General features: G+C 41.1%; 1 protein-coding gene across 3 annotated transcripts in view; it reads left to right on the top strand.

The window, feature by feature from the left end:
• Positions 1–6,182: 6,182 nt before the first annotated feature.
• dclk2a (doublecortin-like kinase 2a) overlaps positions 6,183–23,066 on the top strand; it is a 41,857-nt gene continuing 24,973 nt past the window's right edge. For 2 of the 3 annotated variants that reach the window (XM_085409620.1, XM_085409618.1), the window contains exons 1-2: positions 6,183–7,168; positions 11,024–11,361. In XM_085409620.1, coding sequence (XP_085265746.1) covers positions 6,763–7,168; positions 11,024–11,361 — 744 coding nt within the window. In that variant the 5' untranslated portion in view covers positions 6,183–6,762. The remainder of the gene's footprint in view (positions 7,169–11,023; positions 11,362–23,066) is intronic. The other variant, XM_085409619.1, reaches the window with a different exon arrangement.

The raw sequence follows: 23,066 nt of genomic DNA, 5'->3' as shown, positions 1-23,066 counted from the left end.
CCGTGGTTGATATTCACAGTGAAAGACAACCGTCAATGCCCAACTGCTCACAATGCTAATTTCTGACACATCTCTGTGAATTTTATGCAAGATCTGTGGTGACATGCAGTGACCAGCGAAACCGCATCATAGTTCACGTTGGGTAATTGTTGCACGGAGGGTGGTAATAGCGGAGTTAATACTTGCGATGGAGTCATCTGTTTGTAACAGTTCACACACACTTATACGGTAGTTAAATGTACTATTTAAAGCTGTACGAATTATGACAGTTTTTTTCGTCATCCTGTGAAAAGCATCCGTGAGACTGGTCCTAGTTGTGTAGCATTTGAAACTGCAGACTGAAAAGATGATAAGAAACTGGGTTTTTTTTTTCATAGATATCAGCATTTATGCCTTTTATTGTTGCCAAATACAAAGCTTAAGAAATTTCACAAGTGTAGACATTTCTGCCTCCGTAGCTGCTTTAACACAAACATGGGGTATAATAAAGCTGATTGGCCAGTATGACAGATCAGTGCTGGTGTTTATAGTCCTTATGTCTTTGGAATGGTCCATGCAGCTTTTCACAATAGTGAGGCCAGAGGCCCGGTGATTTCTCTGGGGAGGAGCAGGATGTCTTGGATGAGATCAGGCCGGAGCAATGCCTCGCTCTGACATGTGTCAGCCTCGATTAGTTTTGACTGTTCAATGTGATGACCCCTTCAGCTGTAATCTACCAGTACCGGCTCTGACAGATTAACAGTGCTATTAATGTCTAGATGTTTTTTGCTCCTGCTGAGGATCTATTGATCAGAGGTGTGTTTTTCTTCAGTGGGAAACACTCAATGAGAGGGGAGTGTGTCATGTTAGGTCAAGGCCAGAACATGCAGTGGCACATAGTAGCATAGCAGTGTGGGGGTTTGAAGGTGGGCTGTTTTTTTTTTTTAAATAGAATATTGTGTGGGTGAATATATACAGAGAGATGAGGAATACCTTCCTTGATACTTCAGCTCAATTATTGAGATTTTACTCCTTTAAATAAAGTGATAATTTTACAAATCAGGTCCAGTTTCCCTGCAGGGACTCGACTCTTTTCCATTCTGTTTTTTCCCCTCGTGGTAGAAATTTTTTCCCCCTCCTCCAGATACTCTCCGCTCTTGCTTAGAGCCTGAAAACTCATCTCTTCTACCTCATGTTGCTCTCACCTAACTGAATCATATCCCTTTTCTCTGAAACATATTATCTTCCTTCTCTACACCCTTGCAAATAAGATCCTTCTGCAGTCTCATTTGGTATTATTTTTATTTCAATTATCATTGCTTCTGTGTAAGAAAAAGAAAAAGAAAGAAGAAGAGCCATGGGAGAAATCTACCCTGACTCAAAAATTTCTAGTTGATGGCAGGTGTATGAATATGTTGCTCATTATTCTGATGTATCCATCAAAATCGTTCTCTGTCATCTTTTATAACATGAAATATAAGAAGGATATCATTGCAATGCTGAAAAAAGAGAGGTACAATGGAAGGTGTAAGACCCCCATCTTGTGGTCAGACCTATAAACTGCTGCCATAAAGAGAAAGTCTCCAAATACCATGTACATTTCTATTATACACTTTATTAACCATACCACATAAAAAATATCTGTTCTCTGGCCCGATGAGTCTTGATTTCTGCTGCAACATTCAGATGGTGGTATTTTCACGTTGGCTTTTGGGATGCATGTTTCTTATTATATGATGTCTCTCACAGTTTTTTTTATAATTTCTTCTACTTTAATAAAATGTCATTGACGTTTCACGTTGGTAAAACATTTCACAGATCTTTATTTTAAGTTGGATTTTAAACAAAACGGCACCACAATGGTTTTGCCTTAATGTCTTGTATGACGATTGTGTCCTTCAGAATGACAATCACGGTATATCTGTAAGCGTGATTACACCTTGCAATCAAGTATCTACACTGTCTTATCAACTGCTCCTGCGCCCAGACACAGGCATCTAGCTGCTGCTCACTTACAGCAACAGCTGACCTGGCAGCAGTACTGTGTGTCTTACCTTTAACAGAATGTGAGAGAATTGGGTCATTGTGGGAAAACATGGGCCCTCAGAGTCACTGCTGCCAAATGGTGTAAAACCTGACGTGACCTGAGATAACTGAATTTGTTTTGGCTGCAAAAGAAGTGCTGGGTGCATTTCAGACAGTTACCAAAAACAGATCTGTAGCTGACCAATATTGTCCTTGTTTTCATGATGGGCTCTGTGTGTGTGTGTGAGTGTGAAAGCTGTGGTGTGGGCAAATTACCAGATAAATAAAAAGCCACTTGTCCTTTTACACCAGGAGATTAACTTGGTGAAATTACAGAAATAATTTATGACTCTCACATTTATTGTCCCCATAAAAACCTCCATGTGTCAAGGCTGAATTTTTTATTTCATGCTTGTGGCCCAAAGTGTGGACTTCGCATTAAGGTGACAGTTGTGGTTTTTACGACGCTGCTCATTAGCATGCAAATGTGGTATATGCTGCTTCATTTATTGTTCCACCACATGTCTACATTTTCAATAATATGGCAAACAATAAATGGAAATGTCTCATAGAAATGTGGATTTTGCAAGTTTTAATAGAATTTCACACTCATCCTTAACATCATCAATTTCTTTCTTTTTTCCTGTAAAATAAGACTAAACTGGCAAAACTGCTTATTGTAGCATAAGGTACGGCATGCCTGGGTATCGCTGGTAGCTGTGTTGTCACAGGCATCACCTCTTTGCAGGGTCTCCCGAGGCCCGTGGTCTTAGGTGAGGTTGAAAATAAGAACAATGTCTTGGAAAACTTATGCTAGACATGCCAATCACCTGCTACTAAAGTCAGGCATACCACAGTATGAAGGTGAGGTCATGATGCTACCACTGCATAGATGCACAGAAATGCACGGCCACTCCTTGTTTCTTAGGGAGGGAGGGATACATGGAGTCCCAACCGGCCAGAGATTTTCTGGTGCTGGTCAAAGCTCTAATCCAGATTCCCACTAATCTACAACACTGATGAAAGAGCTAATCAAGCTAGCCTGGAGCTCTGCCAATTCAATGCCTTGTCACCAATTTTATTTGTGAATTTCACAAGCAGATCCTCTGGGTGCAGCGGAGAAGTAGGGTATGCCTGATTGGGTAACCTGAGACCCCTGGTTTGCCAGTGATCTCGTCCGTGACCTCGGCTTGGCTGAAGTCTAAAGTCCAATGCAAAACTGGTGCAGTTTGCAGCCAAGCGTGAGGAAACTGAAATTAGAGTCAGCACCCTCTGAATCCCTGATACTCTGCCACTGCCTTTGGTTTAGGAGGTCAGGCATAGAATTTCACATTCTTGTTCACAAGAGAGTGTCACGGGTGTGTGAGATCAGTAAGCGCTGGCAGGGATGGTCATATAGTTGAGGAGCGAAGAGGAGCTGCATGAAATCAGGATTTAATGAAACTCTGTTGGCTGTTCTCTCTTTTTTGAACATTTATATATGCTTATACATAATATACTGTATGCTGGTCACTTCAATTCACCGTGTCACTAATGTTCATTCACCAACATGATGATTACATCATGCTTAAAAGTCGTTCCGAGGTAAAACTGTTTGTATGACATATTTCCTGTGATTTTTTATGCACAATTTATTCAGTAAAAAGTCATCAAAGCAAAATACACACAATATACAAAGTTGTCATTAAATGTTCAGTGTTGAACACTAGAGGGTGACAGAGTTATTTTCTCCTTCAGCTTCACTAGACTGGAATGGAAATCCTTTAACCTTCACATGATATTTTGGGTCAGGGTTTCCTGTTTTTAACTTTTCACATCAACATTTGACCTGAATTTTAACATGTTCAGTGTGTCTAAAGTTGTGATGTATAGTCTGACCCATATGTTTCACAGATCTGCCTCTCTCTCCATTAACCTTTGGCCCCAAAACCAAAACCGTTTTTATTGGCACATCAATCTGAAATTGTGTGAGTGTTGTAGCAGCTGCAGTGTAAATAACGCACAGAGTGCGGGTGAGTTTCCACATGGCTTTGATACAGTTGCTGTCATGATGTGGGCTCCCCAGGACCTATAGCACTTAAGAAATGTCACTGTGCTGAATTCAGTGTCAGTACAGTGTTACAGCCAAAGCGCCTTCATCTCTCTAAATGAATAGCTCTCAGTATGTTTATATGGCTTGTGGTTTGAACCTGAAACCAGCAGCGCTTTGTAACTGATCACACGCTTTGCTTTGCATTGTTTTGTTAAGACTGGATTGGTTTGCTAAGTGATTTTCATACAAATCCCTGTGTGAGAAATATCCCCCAAATCCCTTATAAACTTCACTGTATTAGCAGCTGGCCAGAAAGTATCGAAAGAACCGGTCAGGGGAGGATTAAGCTTTATTGTCAACCTAATTGTTATTTATATTTTAGATAAAGGGATTTTTGTCATTGAGGGATTTTATGCTTTGTCATTCTGTACAGGATTTCCCTCTGCCAGGTTGGTTCCTGCTTAACAACTTCCTCCAGAAAGGCTGCTCAAACAATGCATATCCAAAGCTGGCTTCTTATCTGAGATCTCACTAAAGTCCACGCATACTGGATGTATTTCAAGTTTTCATTCTTCGCATTCTTTTCCATCTTCATATTTGATGTGCTTTTCTGACTTCATGTGTCAAATAATTGTTGAGAAGTTGTTCATCAGCCTTAAGTTGACTTATACCAAAAGTTAGACTCATTCGTTTCTGTGGCACTGGCTTCAGGAATGAGGCTACAGTGTTTCAAAAGTGGGTTAACTGATCCCCAGCCTGTCCGTTGCAGCTCTGGTTGGCCTGGTTTTTTTTGACAAGCTGCACTGACAGTGTTTCCCAGGTCTGCGCTCTGCCAGGTTATGACGCAGGTGAGTGAGAGCCTGGATGGAAACGGTGGTGAGTTTCTCAGGAACCCACCAGGTGGTGAGTAAACCTGGCATTGCCAAGCATAATCCAAGGTCACTATTTGGCAGGAATCAAAAGTCCAGCTTAGTATTTGGGACATTCTCCAACATAAACATCTATATGCCTGGCACACATATCCGTGTATTTTTTATGCATATGCGCCATATATATATATATATGCGCCATATATATATATATATATATATATATATATATATATATATATATATATATATATATATATATATATATATATATATATATATATATATATATATATATATATATATATATATGGCGCATATATATATATATGGCGCATATATATATATATATGGCGCATATGCATAAAAAATACACGGATATGTGTGCCAGGCATATAGATGTTTATGTTGGAGAATGTCCCAAATACTAAGCTGGACTTTTGATTCCTGCCAAATAGTGACCTTGGATTATGCTTGGCAATGCCAGGTTTACTCACCACCTGGTGGGTTCCTGAGAAACTCACCACCGTTTCCATCCAGGCTCTCACTCACCTGCGTCATAACCTGGCAGAGCGCAGACCTGGGAAACACTGTCAGTGCAGCTTGTCAAAAAAAACCAGGCCAACCAGATCTATCTTGAAAAAGACATTTTTTTTATACCAGATAAAAAAGCTGTGTAAAAGTCACTTTACAAAAAACAAACAAACAAACAAACAAACAAACAAAAAACAACTGGTAGGAGCATCTACCTTGTGATAGTAATGTTCTTTGTGGCTCAATATCATATAATTCATGAAAGATCACTTTTTGGCACAACCGTATGCCATAACGACACAGCTCATGAGCGCTCCCTGTAAATGGTTTAATCGCTGTTATGTATCTAAGATAAAGCTTAGAAACCCCAAGTTTCTTCTTGAAAAAGAAAGAAAGAAAGAAATTATATTATATTATATTATATTATGCTATTGATTTCAGCCTTTAATAAAGTGTGTCAAACACATAATGAGCGAGAATGAGCAAATGTTAATTAATGGTATCATCTGATATATATGCTGCAATTTAAATACACAAGGTTGATATATGTCTTTGGGGTTAATTGTAAATTAAAGGTAATATATAAAATACATAACTGGCGATATGTTTTTGGTAGCTGTGCTGTACTGATCTCAGGCCAGCTAAGAATGTACTTTCTCGCTCTCCGGGGGAGGGCGTGTATCATTCTTACGGTTCCTCAGTCTGAGGTCATCTGGCCGGAATGTAAAACCTCAACTTCATTGTTCGGGTCTTGAATGCATGAACGGAACAATAGACAGCATTAGGACCCGGAGATGCGGAAGGCGTCCTCCTCCTCCGTCTCATTATCCATTGATTTGACAGCCTGCGCCGACGACCAGTTAGAGGAAAGGATGCGAGGAGGAGGCGGCTTCAGTGCGGCGTGCCGAACTTTTCTAACATTTCGTGGCTGTTTGTGAGATAACAGAGATCCACTGCGATGTCTGTCAAGCACAGCTGCCGGTTTTTTGACACATTTTCAACCGGATATCTCATCTCGAGCTGACGTCTGGATTATTACTCCTGCTGTGTTTTGTTGACGGTTGATGAATCAGTTTAACGGATCGATCTGATAAGATTCAGCGGACTGAGAGGTCACATCCTGACTTTCTCTTTTTTCCCTTCTCATTTTGAAACTGTTGGTGCTGCTTAAGGTAGGCATAGCAGGCTTAAAGTGGAGACTGGAGACGCACACGTGTAGGCTGCCTTCTTCATTTGGCTCATCGATCCCTTATCTCTTTCTCTCTCTCTGTATAAAAGTTGGTTTCCTGTTTGGAGCAGCGTTCAGATAAAGTGAGAGACGACATGTCGCTAAGCCGAAGTATTGAATTTGAACACTTTGAGGAACGAGACAAGCCTCACCGGCCACCGAGGACCAATTCGGGCTCCGGGTCTCAATGTGGTTCTAGAGGTAACGGGCTGGTGCCAAGCCCCGCGCACAGTGCGCATTGTAGTTTCTACCGCACACGCACTCTCCAGTCCCTCACCTCCGAGAAAAAGGCCAGGAAGGTGCGCTTTTATCGCAATGGTGACAAGTATTTCAAAGGTTTGGTGTACGCCGTGTCTAACGACCGATTCAGATCCCTGGATGCCCTGCTAATGGAGCTCACACGGTCCCTGTCAGACAACGTCAACCTTCCGCAAGGAGTCCGGACGTTGTACACGCTGGATGGGGGCAGGAAGATCACCAGCCTGGATGAGTTAGTAGAGGGTAAGATCGATGATGGATGAAGCCTTCAACAATCACTTTGCGTGACCGCAAATGATGACAGGAGCTCAGTACTTGAGATTAGATCAACGGTGGCCTAATGTGCATCGACTCAGACATGCTGTTTATCGTTTAAAAGCTACATTTTTTTTTGCCTTGAATATTGATTAAGTTGCCTGAAAACTTACAAAGCAAATTATATTTAGAGAGTTGGCTCCTTGCCCTGCTTTTACAACATAATTGGGAAAGTTCTGACTCTGTTCCAAATATCTGCTGCACTTAAACCCATTGGATGCAGTGCAGCGATATAGATTATCGCTGTATATGCACTGACGTAACCGCCCTAACATGTTTGACCCAGTGCCATACATGCACTCAAGCATACAGACCCCTCCTCAGTAATGCTCTGTTCTGCAAAATGTGCATCGCTGCCCACTGATCTCAGCTGGACTCAAGCTCCCAGCTAACGCCTACTTTATTTGTGAGCTTTTGTGGGCGTGAAAGTGCCCTGTGTTTCACTAAATACACCCCTGCCTGGAAATGAATGAATGGATAAGTGAGTAAGTGAGTGAACGTATGTATTTTGTTGGCTTCACTGGCATTTAAAATCTTTTGCAGTTGATTGAGCTCAGCCTTGGGGCTTGTAGGATAAAATTGCCCTCCCCCATCCCCTGTCTGTCCATTTTTTTCATAAGATAAACGTGAATACTACTACAAAAAGTGGTAACAACTGTTCCTGTAATCCTTCTATATGGAGAACTGTACTCATCTTGTCAAAGAGCCCCTAGACAAATTTGGTTACTCACTGCAGAAACGAATAGAATATACTCTCCTACCTACTCCTTCTTCCCTGTGCTGTTTACTCTGCAGGGAGAGTGGCCTCTCAGTAATAAGTTAATCTTCATGTTCACTGTCTGCACTGTGACCTGACTGCAGTCCTCTATTACTGCTCCTCACACTCACTTAGGATCCACTGACCTCTTACTGAAGTTATTAATCCTATTTTCATCTCACATCTTCCTAAATTTCAGTCTGTGCTGCACTCATTTGCTTTACTCTGTCCCTCCAGAGACTGGGGAAGATTTAGGCCAGTGCCTGATCTAAATTCTGTAGCAACAGTAGTTTAACAAACTGCACCAAGGTTGTTTTGGTGCACTGACTTCACCCCTCAGTGCTACTTCAGTAGCTCACATAACCAGTGATTTTATTTCAATGGGCAGTTCATCCAAAATGACTGTTCTGGTGGTGTATGCAGAAGAATTTTGGTATTAGGACAAGTGTTTGAATGTACGAGTGCCCACATAGTGGGGAAAATAAAGCAGGTCCTTTTGTGTTGTTTTTGCTGTAGTCAACCTTGTTATTACGGTTAAATAACCCCAAAATGAATACTTAAAGAATACTTTAAGTTGATTGATTTGATTGTATTGCTTTTCTGTCTTTTTTTTTCCTAATCTCACCAAATAGGGCCTATTATTCCAATAGGAACAAATATTCCATTTATGATTTGGTTTGAAGAGACAGGCCCTTTAAGGTGGGAATTTCAGGATATGATAATGCCCTGGGTCAATGGTAAGCATGTTTGTTGACTGCTTAATTTCTCCTTGAGCCGCTCAGATTGCAGGTGGGCCATATTGTCGATTTTTACACACCCATCTAATGGACAAAGAGAGCAAACATTACTGCACAGCTCAGCAGTCTGCATCCATTGATTGAGGCTTGCTGGGGCTCTTTTGTGTGAAAACCCAATCAGGCGCCATTCACATGTGCACCTCGTATGACTAGATGGGATTACAGAGCCAACCAGTCGACTCGAACTGCTGTGCTTGTGGAAAACAACGGCTATAGCCAATCCTGAAATGGGTTTAGAAGGAGCTTTGCAGGTTACAGTGGGTCTCCGTAGCATGCTGACAAAGGGAATTCTAGTCGGGGCAATAACAAGTTTGGGCACCAGAGGGTCTTTATTTGAACCTCATGGGGAAATTAAACCTTTTAATGGTCGGTGTTCAAATTGGCTTGTGATACTAAAGCATTTGAGCCTTAGGGAAAATATTTTGTATTTTACAGCAGAGAGAAATGGCTGAAAGAGTTTTAAATTATGACTTAGAAACAGTTCTTTACTGATAATACACACCTCTCATGACAGACGTGTGCTACATGTTTCTGTAAAATGTGACAATATGAACCCTTTAGGATGATAGAAACAATGTAAATGTAAAATGTAAAAACTCAAATTGACAGTTGAAATTCAAGTGTGAAGTAAAGGCCACAGTCTGATAAGGTTAAAGAAAGTTGATCTTTCTTTGTAACATTGTGAGTATAAATCGGAGAACCATGACCTCATACTTTTTGCAGTTATTATATCACTTTATTTCTTTGTGACAGCAACTCTGTTATCACAGTAATAACAGTGGCTGTTTATTGACGTCATGCTGGACTGGTGACCGCTGTGTCACCTCGTAAAAGTTGCTGGGCTGGTTAAACAGTCCGTCAGGCCTGTCCTCATCTGTTGTTCACACGAGGACAGCAGCCAGCGGCGGGTGGCTGGAGCTCCGATCACATCCCCGTGGGACGTCGGGGAATAGACCTGTCACCGCGCACCATCTGAGGGCATGTCAGCGTTCTGTCATTTCCCTGCAGATGAACGGCAGCCTCGGTTATATATTTTGTTTCGGTGCTCAACCACAGCTCAGTCCCCTCCAGCTGTGGCCTAGCCTTTTAATTAGCCTTTGGTTAATTGCAGGCTTAATAAAACCTGGTATCCTGGGACGCGGTGTCTCAGTTGGCCTTTTTACGCTGAAGTTCAATTTGCTTGTTCTGACACAAATCCAGTAACCAAAATGTCAGTGTTGGGATTGATTTCTTATCAGCAGATGAACTGGTGAGAAAAATATGCTGAACATATCCTACAAATAAAAGTTTTCCTTTAAGTTTTGAACAAATACGTTTTTGTGGTATGTAAAGGATTACTCTTCCTGCTACTTAACTGGGATTCCCTGGACAGAGCCAGCCACTGTGGTTCTTATATTCATACACAGATGCAGCCATGAGTAATAATCTATTTCTCGGTTTCTTAGTATGTACATGCTGATTCCTAGTAACCCTGTAATTATCTAGTTTCCTAGAACAAGATTTCTTTCAAATAAAGCCGAATATCTCTCGTGAAGTTGAGCATGCAGTAAGTTGCTTCTGAGAGAGGCTTTGGTACTTGCAGACACTATTTGTCACTTTCCAGCTCTTACTCATATTTGGAACAGACCGGCAGCAGGGAAGCACAAATCCAGCACTTTCAAAACAATCTCCAGACATTCTTGATGTGGTTTTTGTTCACCCACCAAGCTCCCGTACTTAACACAACTTTCTTGTTAAGGAGAAACAGTTGCGTGCTGGGTGTTTAAACTGGAATGCTGGCTGATAAAGCAAAACGCTTTGCTTTGGAGGAAGGCCAATAAAGCAGCCCTGCAGCTGGAAGGGAGAGAGAAGAACAGCGTCACACTGTCTGTTCCTTGTTATTCACCATATGGGAGCAGTGTTTAGTAAGGCATGCTATGGTCGATGTTGTGCAACGTATGTGTCCTTTAGTGTGCAATTAATAGCAAAATAACCTCAGCCATTCTCTTTGGTAAATGTACACACAGATGTTTTTTTCCTTAAAGGTATGTGTTGATCCTAGCAAGAGCTTGCCACAGTTTCCTTATAATCCCAGAGTGATGCAGTAATGTTAATGTCAGGGTAATGATGAGGCCATCTCACCTGTTGCAGGACTTCCTCCCACTGATGACTTGAGTTCTTTACGTGGCTATTTGAGCTTTATGCGCCAGTGTTTAGCTTCTCTTTACAGCACCTCATTTCTTCCTGCAGGAGAGAGTTACGTGTGCGCCTCCAATGAACCCTTCCGACGTGTCGACTACACCAAGAACGTGAACCCCAACTGGTCAGTGGGCAGCAAGACCAGCACATCGCGCTCCCTCCCGTCTCTCTTCCCGCTGAAGAGTGAGCTGCAGAGGGAATCTAAGGACTTCATCAAACCCAAGTTAGTCACAGTCATCCGCAGCGGCGTCAAGCCCCGCAAGGCCGTTCGGATACTGCTCAATAAGAAAACTGCACACTCCTTCGAGCAGGTGCTCACCGACATCACAGACGCTATCAAGTTGGACTCTGGCGCAGTGAGGAGACTGTACACACTGGAAGGCAAGCAGGTAGGTCTTATGAATATCTATTTAACTTGCGCTACATCATGTTAAACTGCCTTTAACTGTGTGGACACCAGCTCCAGTAATTACTACACAAACTATGACCTGTTCTTGTTTTAGTTTGTGTGGTGATTTTATTTGCTACAGTTGCATAACTTAACAGCCAGAGCTAGTTAAACATATTGTTTTCAATGAGATGAAACTGGCTAATGTGCTTACGGGAACCAGATGGAGCAAAGCTGAGCTTATCTCTAAAAACCGCCGCGATTTATAGGTTTCAGCTGTGTCAGCAGTCCAGATAATTAAAGTCAGTTTAATCACCCATACATAATTCTACGCCCATATATTATTTCAACAAAGCAGTAATGGATACACTTTGGCTTTAAGGCCTTGTGCCATATCCATCAGTATGGTATCCCCACCTTGTGCTCTGGTTGTACCACATGAGACTATTTATGCTATAATGCTATCCATCTGGGGCACATGTTGAAATTCTGGTGTTCAGACATGAGGTGAGCTACAACACATGGTGGCCCCCGTGTAAAATATTTACGCTGACATCTCATCTGACCATGAACAAACTGTCATTCTCACAGAAAATATAAAAAGTACTAAATATAAAAAGTATTTGCAAGTTAACGGGGTAAGATAACGAGGTAACAAATGAGGCAATGCTAGGCAGAGGAGTATGATAAGAGTATTACACAGTGAATTTACCAATAATGAGAATATTGCACAGAGTTTCTGATCATTTGAAATATTGTACATGGCTGTGATTATTACACAGATTATTCATTGTTGTTATGATGCTGGACAAGAAGTTGTTCCCGAGTCTGTTCTTGTGATGTTTGTATTTTGTGATGCATGTTGGAAGAGTTCGTGTGAAATGTGCTCAGAGAACTAAGTCAAAGTATGTTTGTCACATGTAAGATGTTACATACATTTATAGAACACTCATCTTGTTGCATGATTCAGTGGATTTCAGGGTTGAAGTTAAGACAGAGAACCAGTCTTTGTACCTGACAATTTTCAGAGGAATGTGTTTGCTTGTAGTCTTTGTTAAGCCAGTTGACACTGACCTATGAAGCGCTATGATGTTGTGTGAAGAAGGACAGTGAGTATCTTCAGCATCTGTAAAGCACAGTGGAGAGACTCCGTCATGGTTTGGGGTTGCATTTCAGCTAGGGGTGTTGGAGAAAGGTACCATCAGATTTTGATCCACCATGCAGTACCATCTGGAAAGTGTTTAATTGGCAAGAGCTTCGTTTTTTAGTATCACAATGATTCCAAACAATCTGGCCGTCCAGTAAAAGCTTACGTGGATAGAAAAACACACAATGGAACACCAACAGTCATGGATCAGCCTCCTTCAGCCTGGAGCTCAACATTAATAAAGAACTGTGGGATCGTATTGATACAGAATAAAAGGCAGCTAACATCCAAAGACGAGCTTTGAATGTCCTTCAAGAAGCCTGGAGAACTATTCCTAAAAATTAAAGGATAGCTTGCTAAAAAAGTTCAGGGTGTGTTGCAGAATAAAGGTGTTCACACCAAATGTTGACTTTCAAGTTACTCACAATTGTACAAATTCTGTTTTTGCTATATATACTGTATTTCTCTTGTACTTACTGCACTTTTCCCCCATTTTCCTAGCAAAATTAAAAAAAAATTAGGAGGATAAAGATTTTTGTGAAATCCTGTATTTGGCCTATACTGGAATAGATTGATGCACATTTTAATCTAACAAATAATGTATCAACTCATGGTTTCATAAAATTAGTTTACTGGAATTAAGCATTTAGAAAGTGAAACCTTAATTACTGTAACTACTGAACTGATAGAGCTCTAGGAGTTTTGCATTTTTAGTGAAGCTAAACTGCATTTTATTTATTTTTAACGATCAGCTCCACTCACACAGGGATGTTGATTACAGAATTATGTCAAAGACTACAAAAATGTCAGCATGCTTTGTCCATTTTAGTACAAAATCACTAAATGAATTTCTTTGGTAACAGTTTAAGTTAAATTGAGCTTTAAAAGTGTTGGTGAGTGGGGAAAAAGAAAAATTAAACTGGGACTGAAAGTGTGACAACCAAACCAGCTGATGTTTGTTTTCTGTGAGCTGATGGGAATCTTTCTGGGCTGGACAGTCTGGACAAATTGACTCATGAGAATTGTGATCCTTATCACCTTTGACAGAGCAAGCAAAGCATCCTTTCTGTTAGGCCAGCACTGCACAGAAACACTGACTCGACAAGATTATATAATAGCATCCAGAACATTGCTGTATTTATTTACATTATTTAAGACTGAAGCCTCGCCTACCAAGCGAAAGCTCCCCAGTTTGACTCAGAGAGGAGCCACGTATCCCTTTGGGGTTGCATCAGGAAGGGGCATAAAAATCTTCCAAATCAGACATGCAGAGCTCCCTGTAGCGGATGCTCTCCAACTTAAATTCGAAGTTTCCCTCTTTGACAATGAAAAGTTTTTACAGGGATTTTTTTTAAAAAAGGGAAAAAAGCTTCTTCATATTTGAAAACTACTTTAAAGAATTCGGTTAGCAGACTTCCCACCTAACACAGATTCCATATGTGTGACATAAAGCCTTGATATGTCTACTTCCATCCCTTGAGAGATTCCAAGTAGACCAGCCATGCAAACCAGCTGTTTATTCCAGGCTTTTTAAGCTCCAGATCAGGAGAAGCAGATATGGAGCTTTATGGAGCTTCATTTGTGCACTTTAGAACTCATGATCAGTGTTGAGAGCTAATGCTTTCACCAATCATTTGAAATCACAAGAGGTGGGCAGAGTGTTCAAATGATTGCTCTACCCCAAACCATGCTGATACAGTTTGCCAGAATGAGGCACTGTGTTAAAGTCCACAATGTCTGTGTAAATGTAACTTGTGGTGGAAGTGGGTGAAACTGAAATTGCCGATGTCAGTGTTGTGGGAATGGCCCGTGTGTTCAGTGGTGCTTTAAACTGAACCGTAATGTCCCAATCTATATTTATTCTAAAGGAAAACATCAAAAACAGCACCCGCAAACACTGTCTGTACCAGCAAAACCTTTACTGGGTGGACAGAGATGATGATGGCGCTGTCACAGCTTGCACAGACTATACTTACTCAAAGGTGTTTTCAAGCCTGACATTTTAGTCATGCCCACAAGTGCACTGAATATGTCATGTGGTCAAAAGTAAAAATAACAATATAATTTAGCGTTGCTCTCACTCCGAGGGGAAAAAACCAAACGACACATCAGTCGAATATATTATTTTATCAAACTGAAGATCAGTCGCAGCCCAACATTCACGGCAGTGATTCTAATAAATCACCGATTGGCTGACTGACTAGAAAAATCTTGTTTCCCCTTTAGGTTTTTATGTTTTTCAACCATAAATAAATCATTTGTAATAGTGACTCACAACATGTACTCTGTAAGTGTTTTGAGGTTATCCATTACAGATGACACATTACACAATTTATGTTGACAAGTGTGTCGTTTAGCTTCCTTAGATATTCACCGCAGGCGTCTTAATGATCACATTGCACCAGCCTGTGGATGCAGTAGTCTTTTTATTTAGCTTCCTTTAACAGATGGTTTCTGCTCTTTGGTGGAGTATAAATCCATCCATCTGGCAAGCGCTATATATAGACGAGTTAGGTCTTTATTAAAAGTAATGTTGGTCAATTCAAAGTATTAAAACCTCCAAAGTTTGTGAGGTGCAAATATGCTATTTAGCTAATAAAATGTGGTGTTTCAGTCCCATTTATTAGTGGAAACACTGGAAATGTGTTTGTGCTGGAGCATTTGATTCTGTTTTAAAGTCATTGTTTCTTTAGTCTCTTTAAGGTTTTTCCATTGCTGTTCATTTTACTGCTGGTCTTAGTTCAGTTTTCTGACACACTGACTGTATGCAGTGAGTTGATTGCTCTAACCAGAATATTACCCAGATCATGTTGGTAATACTTGCTAGTTGGGTTTTCATAGTATTTCTCCTGGTCCTTGTGATTTCTTAGTTAACAGCTTTTATGATGATTTTCTGATGATGCCTACATCTCTCCTGGTTTGTGTACCACACAGCCTTTAAAGATTTGAATCGTCCTTGATCTGAGACTTTACAGTGGCCATTTCTTTTACACTATCTATCTATTGAAAGCCACATATCTAAAACTTCATCAGTAGAAGCTGTATTTGATTACTCTAAAGATGCATTCCAAAATGCCCAGTCCCATAAGTGTGATGGACGGATTAAAGAGTTATATTATTTTAATGCAGTCCAATTCAAGAGCATTGTAAGATACAGGCTTCTCGTGAATCCACAGTAGAAGGGTCACGGCTCTCACACAGAAACAGAAACTGAACAGTAGAACTCCCATAAAAGTTGGATTTACTGCAGCACCGTTTTAGGTTCAGTTCAGTTTAATTCAGTTTTATTTATATAGCATCAAATCCCTCGAGGCGCTTTATATCGTAAGGGAAAAACCCTACAATAATATGCGGTTGCCTAATAAACTGGCAACTGAATGTATATTAGTAGTTCATGTGAATATCTTTCTAGTCTGAACCCCATAGCCTCTATAAAAAGCACTTCTAAGGCTCCTTCCTCAGTCACTCACACACCCATAAACACACGCAAACACTCCGAATGCCTTCCAGCAGCAGCCGACCATCTGCTCCTCCAAAATCAAATCGGGGGTACCAGCCACCCGGTCTGCAGACTCCCACCCGCTGATGGACTCACACTCGCACAGAGCCCTGGCCACAACCGAATGATTAGACCTACAAGCTGGAAGGAAGGGTTACAGTGCAGCTGTCAGGTGTGTTTGAGGGCGTTTGTGTTCACGGATGTTTTTTCGTGAGTAAGGGGCCTTTCACAAAATGTCTCTGTCCACTCTCCCTCCTCGAGTCAAAGCTCCTCTTCAGACTGAATGTTAATTGTAGATCATGGTTATCAGGGCCAACAGAATCAGCTGCTGCTTTTGAAAGAAAACCCTGTTTTACATCTCAAAGCTGACCGGGCAGGCAGAAAATAAGATTTTCCTATTTTAATTGTCTAAACTGTCGAATCGATGCATTCATTAATTTTGGGCACAGTCCTGCAGTCCCTGAGTTTGCTTTTGTTGCGTGTAAATCATAGAGAACGTATTCAAGGGAGTTGTAGAAGAAGTAGCAAAGACAAATAAAAGTCCCTGTGACAAAATGAATGAATTGTAAACTAGAGCCTGATGCTGGACATCTTTGGGCTGATACACATTTTTAGGACTCAAACGTTGATAGATTCAGTATTCTTCATGTTCCTGAAGTATATATTGCATGTTTTGTGAGCTGTATTAAAAAGGAAAACACGATGGAGCGGTTAAATAAAGTGAAAGTTTTGTGCTTTTTGTTATTTATATGCATATATATGCCAATCATGGTTGCTCATATTATAGCCAAAGATTGAAATATAAAACAGAATTAGAAGCACAGGGCTTCGACTGTTCAAAATACTTTTCTTTCAACAGTCTCTACTACCTCTGGAGCTATGTGATGCAAGAAAGGACTGAGACGTGGTCATCTCAGGCACGCAGATCTTTAACTTTCCTGCCATGTTTTAACAAATTCGGCAGCAGCTTACTGCAAAGATGCCACTCAGCTCCACACCATCTGCTCAACTGGGATGCATACTTTGCTACATATCCTGCAGACAGAGTTTTTAAATAGCAGTAGTAGCCAAATTACTCCAAACCCCAAAGTTTTCATATCAGGACTAAGGACAAACACTATGCTGGGAGCCAACAGGAATGATTTAATTAATAGGCACTCTGCTGTCTCATGTGACGCTGGTTGCTAGTTTCTTTGTAATTTAACGGTAAAGGCAGAGAAGAAGACGACTGAATCGAAAGGCAAACGTGACCTGACCTGATCGCAGGCAGCAGACACAGGTGTTAACCGCTGGCTGTCTTGGCTATACCCATTTCAAATGCTAAACTGTGAATAGTTAATGGAGCACAGAATGCTGTCTGATGTTATCGGCGCTATTGTGATTTTGAAAATCTAGGTCCAGTCCAGAGTTTCCCTGCCTTTCCCCGATGTAGCCTTAAACCCTTTGTGACCCTGACACATGATAAGTGAGGAAAGGCTGCCAGGGGATCAATAGGTGAGAAATCCAATTTTTCCACAGGGGGAAAAAATCTTTTTTTGTTGTGAGCGAACAATCGATTACATTTTCTCTGTCATTTGCAAAGTTTCAGGGCAGATTCGGTGCCAGATTAGATTTTTTAAAAACAGAGAAGTGTGAAGTCACGACCATCTATTTTTAAAAGGTCTTAGTTCTTAAATTTGTTCAACATATTCTGAGATTTTCTTGACCACGCAAAATTCATTCTGTTATATCCAAACTATAATGTTCAAGCTGTATCTCTAAATGGCTAAGCAGATGGGCGACGGCAGCAGAAGACCACACTAGGTGCCATTCTTGTCAGCTAAGAAAGGGAAATTGAGGCTACAGTTCACACAGGTTAACCAAAACCTTGAGCCCCTTAATACCAGCCGAGCGTTATTTAAACACCACAGCCTACCTGAGTGTTGTTGCTGACCATGTCCATCCCTTTACGGCCACATGGCTGCTTCCAGCAGGATAACGCACCATGTCACAAAGGTCAAATCATCTCAAACTGGTTTATTGAACATGACAGTGAGGTCACTGTACTCAAATGGCCTCCGCAGTCATCGGATTTCAATCCAATAACGCACATTTGGGTTGTGGTTGAACAGGAGACTCACATTATGGATGTCCAGCTGATAAACCTGCAGAATTGGTCTGATGCTTCTTAACATGGTACCAGCAAAGTGTACCTAATAAAGTGATCAGTGAGTGTATATCATTGAAATAGCCGTTGTGCTCTTGGTCTTACTGAAAGCAATATGTATGAAATTTTAATGAACAGTAATAAAAATAGCAATTTTATTTATATAGCACATTTCATTGCATGTTGGCTCACGGTGCTTAACAAAGAAGACAAAATCAGATCAGCAGTGCCTAATGAGTGCAAGCCTGGGTGACTAAAGAGGTTCTGAGTCTGATTTTGAATACACACGCAGTTGATCTCAGATCAGCAGGCAGCTTGTTCCAGACCACAAAGACCACTTGGATCTGATTCTGGGTTAACAGTTAAAAGATTTGAACCTGATGACCTGTGAGGTCTGTCTGGGATATAGACGATGAGCAGGTTTGTCAACTAACAAAAAGGACTTTTTGTTTTGTACCTGGAGTCAATGATGTGATTTCAATCAGTGGAAAGATAACTGGAATCTGTGTTCTGTAATGATATATATGTATATATTTCCCTTTTCCATAATTCTCTGCCCGTGCACATGATAGAAATCCTAAAATGCATTTGCCTTTAATACTTCTTTTAATGATGTTTGTAGGATAACGGTTTGTCTGCTCACTATTGAGAGACTGAAAACAGAACCTGACCTTTAGACTACTCAAATGCTCGTCTCTCTAAAATCTTTAAAGCTCCTGTCAGTCAGTACACACAGTAACCTGAGGAGCGGGGGGGAAATGGGAGCACTAGTAACTGGACAGTCTTATTTTCTTTACATGTTTGCACTAACTAATGGGATACAGAGGATCCCGAATCCATCCATAATAATCTAAAGATGCAGAAGATGGCTGATAGTTTTAAAAATCTATAAGAGCAACCACGAAGCAGAAATTCTATAAATTGATGGGTAAAAACTGGCTTCCTTAACTGTTAAGTGCATTAGGGCTCCAGCATTTTTCCAGCAGTGTGCATGACAACAACTGAAGGTCACTTGTAGGCCTTCAACTCCGCTGCAGTTTATCAGGGCACAAAGAATTTGATGTGATGCTGTGCAAGAGCAGCAGGCTCACAGTCTGGGACGTCTCCCAGCAGACTAAAACAAATCATGCACAACAGTTTTGTTTTTTTATCCCTACTGCACTCTTTCTTTTTTTTTAAATAACCGATGATGCCCTATGAGAAGGGAGTATACAGAAAAACTTCATTCCAACATCTGTTTCTGTATTTAACATTTGAAAGGATATTTCCCTGTTTATGTCAACAAAACACAAATCTGTGTATTTTTGTCAGTAAACAGACACGAATGATGCACAACAAAGATCGGGTTTCTGGTAACCAGCTGTTTTGGACATAAAAAGAAATATAGTTTCTCAACTGCAGCGCACTGCATAAAAATGTCAGTGTTGTCCTCAATATTGAGTTAAGAGTTCTTCCTTTGCGAAAATTGCTCACAACTTTCCAAGTAGTTGCTCTGTTTGTGCCACATATAGAAAGAGTGCATTCATGCACTGCTGTGTTTTTGGTGCATATACATATATGTGGTTACTGTGACGCTGATGCACTTTGGCATCATCTCCAATGACATGGTCTTAATGATGATGGCCTCCTGTCCCCATTATCCCAGCAGCCCAGGTCTTGCCGTGCGGCACTACTATCTTGTGCCAGCAGTTAAAGGGTTTGCATTCATTAAGCTGTCCGAATTCTTCTCACCCTGTTGTCACATTGAAGGTGCTGATATCTTGTTGTTTGCACATTCTCCTGGCAAGACGGTGAAACTTGCTGCGGTTAGAGATAGATTAATAAGACTGCCTCCATCTCTGACTAGCTAGAGGCAAGGCCACACAAGGGTTTCATCTGGTTGTCAGGCTTGAGCTGTTGTCAGCACACAGTCTGGATTAAACACCGTCATTTGGGTCAACAGCCATGAAATTTGCATGCCCACCCATTGTTCTGTACTGTCATTAGCATACAGCACCATCTGACGCCAGTGCACTGACACCATCCAACCAGGAGTGCTCTCTGCTAGGCTCGACAATATGTTATTATTTGAATTATCCTTTTATTTGCCAAATCCTTACTAGAAAATCAGGCTATTCAAACTATATTGCTAGTAAATCTGATTTTTTTTTTTTGTCAGTTTAGTGGATTGCAGTCCTTTCATTGTGGAAGAGGGATACTTGTTCAGTTTGCTTTTTCAAAGTTGAATTTAAAGCAGTTTCCCCTCACAGAGTACAGACTATAGATTATTGGCACACTGAAAGCAGGCAGCTTCTTAATAAAACAGCATTTCAGTGGTTTTTCTGTGCATTTTGTTATGCTGCACTTGTGTTGTCTTCTAATTGACGATGTCTTAGCTGTTTGAATGTGTTTAGTTTCTCCGTGTGCGTCTTTAGTGGCCGTGCATTTTTGGTGTAAACCACACTAAGATGAGGATTCATTAAAATGTGCTCCAGTTTTTCATTTGGGGATTCATGTGCCAAGAATTGTATCGGCTTTCCTGTTTGCGAGTAGATTTGACTTGACTTTGAGTAAACAAAGCTGGCACTGATAGACAAGCACGAAGCTTTGGCAATAACTTAACAATAGTTTGGATACTTGGAATCAATCTTTGTTCCCAGCTTTCGTGACAACTTGTAGCACGGTCACTGCAGTTATGACACCAGAGTACCTGTTCTATGTTTCACGAGGACCGACTGAACAAGCGGGAAGACAAAAGGCTGCCAGACGACAGAGAGCCGGGGTGCTGGGTGGGGGTGGCGGGCGGGCTGTCAGCTGTGCAAAGCGTGTGGAGGCCATAGAGGGGGAGTGCATCCATTGTGTGTTGTGCGATTTCAACTGCTTGTTTTTGTTTTATTTGTGAAGCCTGGCCCTCGTCCATTCTTTGCAGCGGGCCGTTCGCTCCCCCAGCAGGAGCTGACATCATGATATGGTTAGGCATCATCACAAATCACAGTACACACTGTTTGTCTGCTCGAGTTTAATCATGCAAGGAGAGTCACAGCAAGTTTTAGCTGAGTTTAGCTGAGGACAGATCAGTTGTCCAAGTCAACCAGGCGACGGAAGTCTGTGCTTGTTCTTGATGTTCAAGTCTTTTCTTTCACTGGCTTAAGAGCGCATGGAGCTTTTGGTGTTGTTAATATTTTGGGCCGGTCTAAATGTAGCACTCTTACTGATTTATTAAAACTCAGGATATGTTAACTGGCAACCAGCATCTCTTAGCCCCTCAGCAATTCTGAAGGGTAATCAGGAGGGGCTCCTTTGAACCTGAACTGTATTTGGATGTTTGTACAATGTTTCCATTTTACTTGCACAGCTCTTTTTGCATATAGAGAGTGGAGCACTAAGGTACATTTAGACAGCCTGAAGTTATGTGATTATGAGTCTCTTTGTGCAAATATCTCTTGGAAGAGAGGAAGACAGTAAGCCAGACAGCTGTGTAATGTGTGATAGGGCGAAATGTTGCAGGCTGCTGGAGTTCCTCTGATCTGCTCTACAAATGACTTCAGTGGGTACTGTGCTGCTTTTGTCTTTAAGTGTGAAATCTCTGCACACCTGAATGAGCGAAAAAGACTTCATAAAAACAATTAAGCACAACTCCCACACACTGTCTTTCTTTCTGCCTGTATATTTATTATGCTAGTACATGCCTATGTAAATATTAACAGGGTCAGATGAATAGATGAAATTTTGCTGCCAGTGGTTTTGATCTACTTGTTCTTTTTGAGGAATGATCATTGCAAATCAATACAAATGCATTCTGTGTGATTTAAATGCATTAAAGCTGTTCTGGCAGCATGTAGTGGCCCAACTCCTTAATACTTCACTTTGGTTTGGTTTCTTTTAACTTTCATTTGTCACCCAGCTGTATCACTTTTGGCGTGAGTTAATGATGGGCTTAGATTTCTCATCGCTCATTTCCACGCTGCTTGTGCTGCCTGTTACACGTGTCTGAGATTCACTGCTCTAATCCAGAGGAATTAAACTGTCTCAGGGAGCTGCCTCTGTCTGAGAGTTCAGTGTTAATAACCAGGCTGGCTTTAGCTCAGACATCCCCCTGACAAACTTAATGGGCATCTACTTATCAGCAAATTCTTAAGTAAGTAACACTCTAAGTGAGAATTTAAGCAAGGTCTGTGGGTAAATGAGGTTTACATATACGGACGGAGTAATTCTAGCTGTCGTTTTCCCTTTTTATGCTTTTTTTGCGTGTGTGTTTTGTTCATTGCTGATTTTCTATTTCAGTTGTTTTTGTTTTGTAAAAACAAGAGAAGACAATTCTCCCTCCTTGCTTTAAAACCCTTTTGAATGCCTTGAAAATCAAGACTGTTCGCTTGTTATTGTATTTGAATTATCCACACATGTTAAGCCCTTGGCACGTATTTGTGCTGTTGCCGAGCTTACCCGGGCAGAAAATACAGCAGACAGGACGGAGGACAGACTGATGGTGAGGGTAAGAGAAGGTCAGACATTTGGGAGGAGGGGGAGTGTCCCATCTTGGAGGGTAAACTTGGTTTACCCTCAAGTCATGTCACCCAGCCAATACCGAACCCTGCAAACAGTTCACTTCACTGATTGGCCAAGACAGGCCCTACAGGACAGTGCTGGCAGTAGACGGCCATTGGCTGTTTATCCTGGCAGTGGCTGACAGGAGCAAAGGCAAACATGGTCGATGTAGTCTGACGTTTATGCTCTCCATTTCATGATTCCAACGTTTTCCTTGTGTTTGAGGAAATAATCCCATGTGTAAACATACTCAGCTTGTGAGTCCTGCTTTATAATGTGATATGAAATGTATTTAAGCTTTAATATTTAGCACTTTCACATTTCAGTGAGAAATTTCATTTATAAGAAACTTAAAAAATTCAACAGATAAGTAATGCTGACATCAGGCAC

Source organism: Rhamphochromis longiceps, linkage group LG6 (assembly GCF_057381845.1).
Source record: "Rhamphochromis longiceps isolate RC_006_pf linkage group LG6, R_longiceps_female_GT1.1, whole genome shotgun sequence".
NCBI lineage: Eukaryota > Metazoa > Chordata > Actinopteri > Cichliformes > Cichlidae > Rhamphochromis > Rhamphochromis longiceps.
The sequence above is the reverse complement of the archived record's forward strand: the minus strand, read 5'-3'. Positions and strand labels throughout refer to the sequence as shown.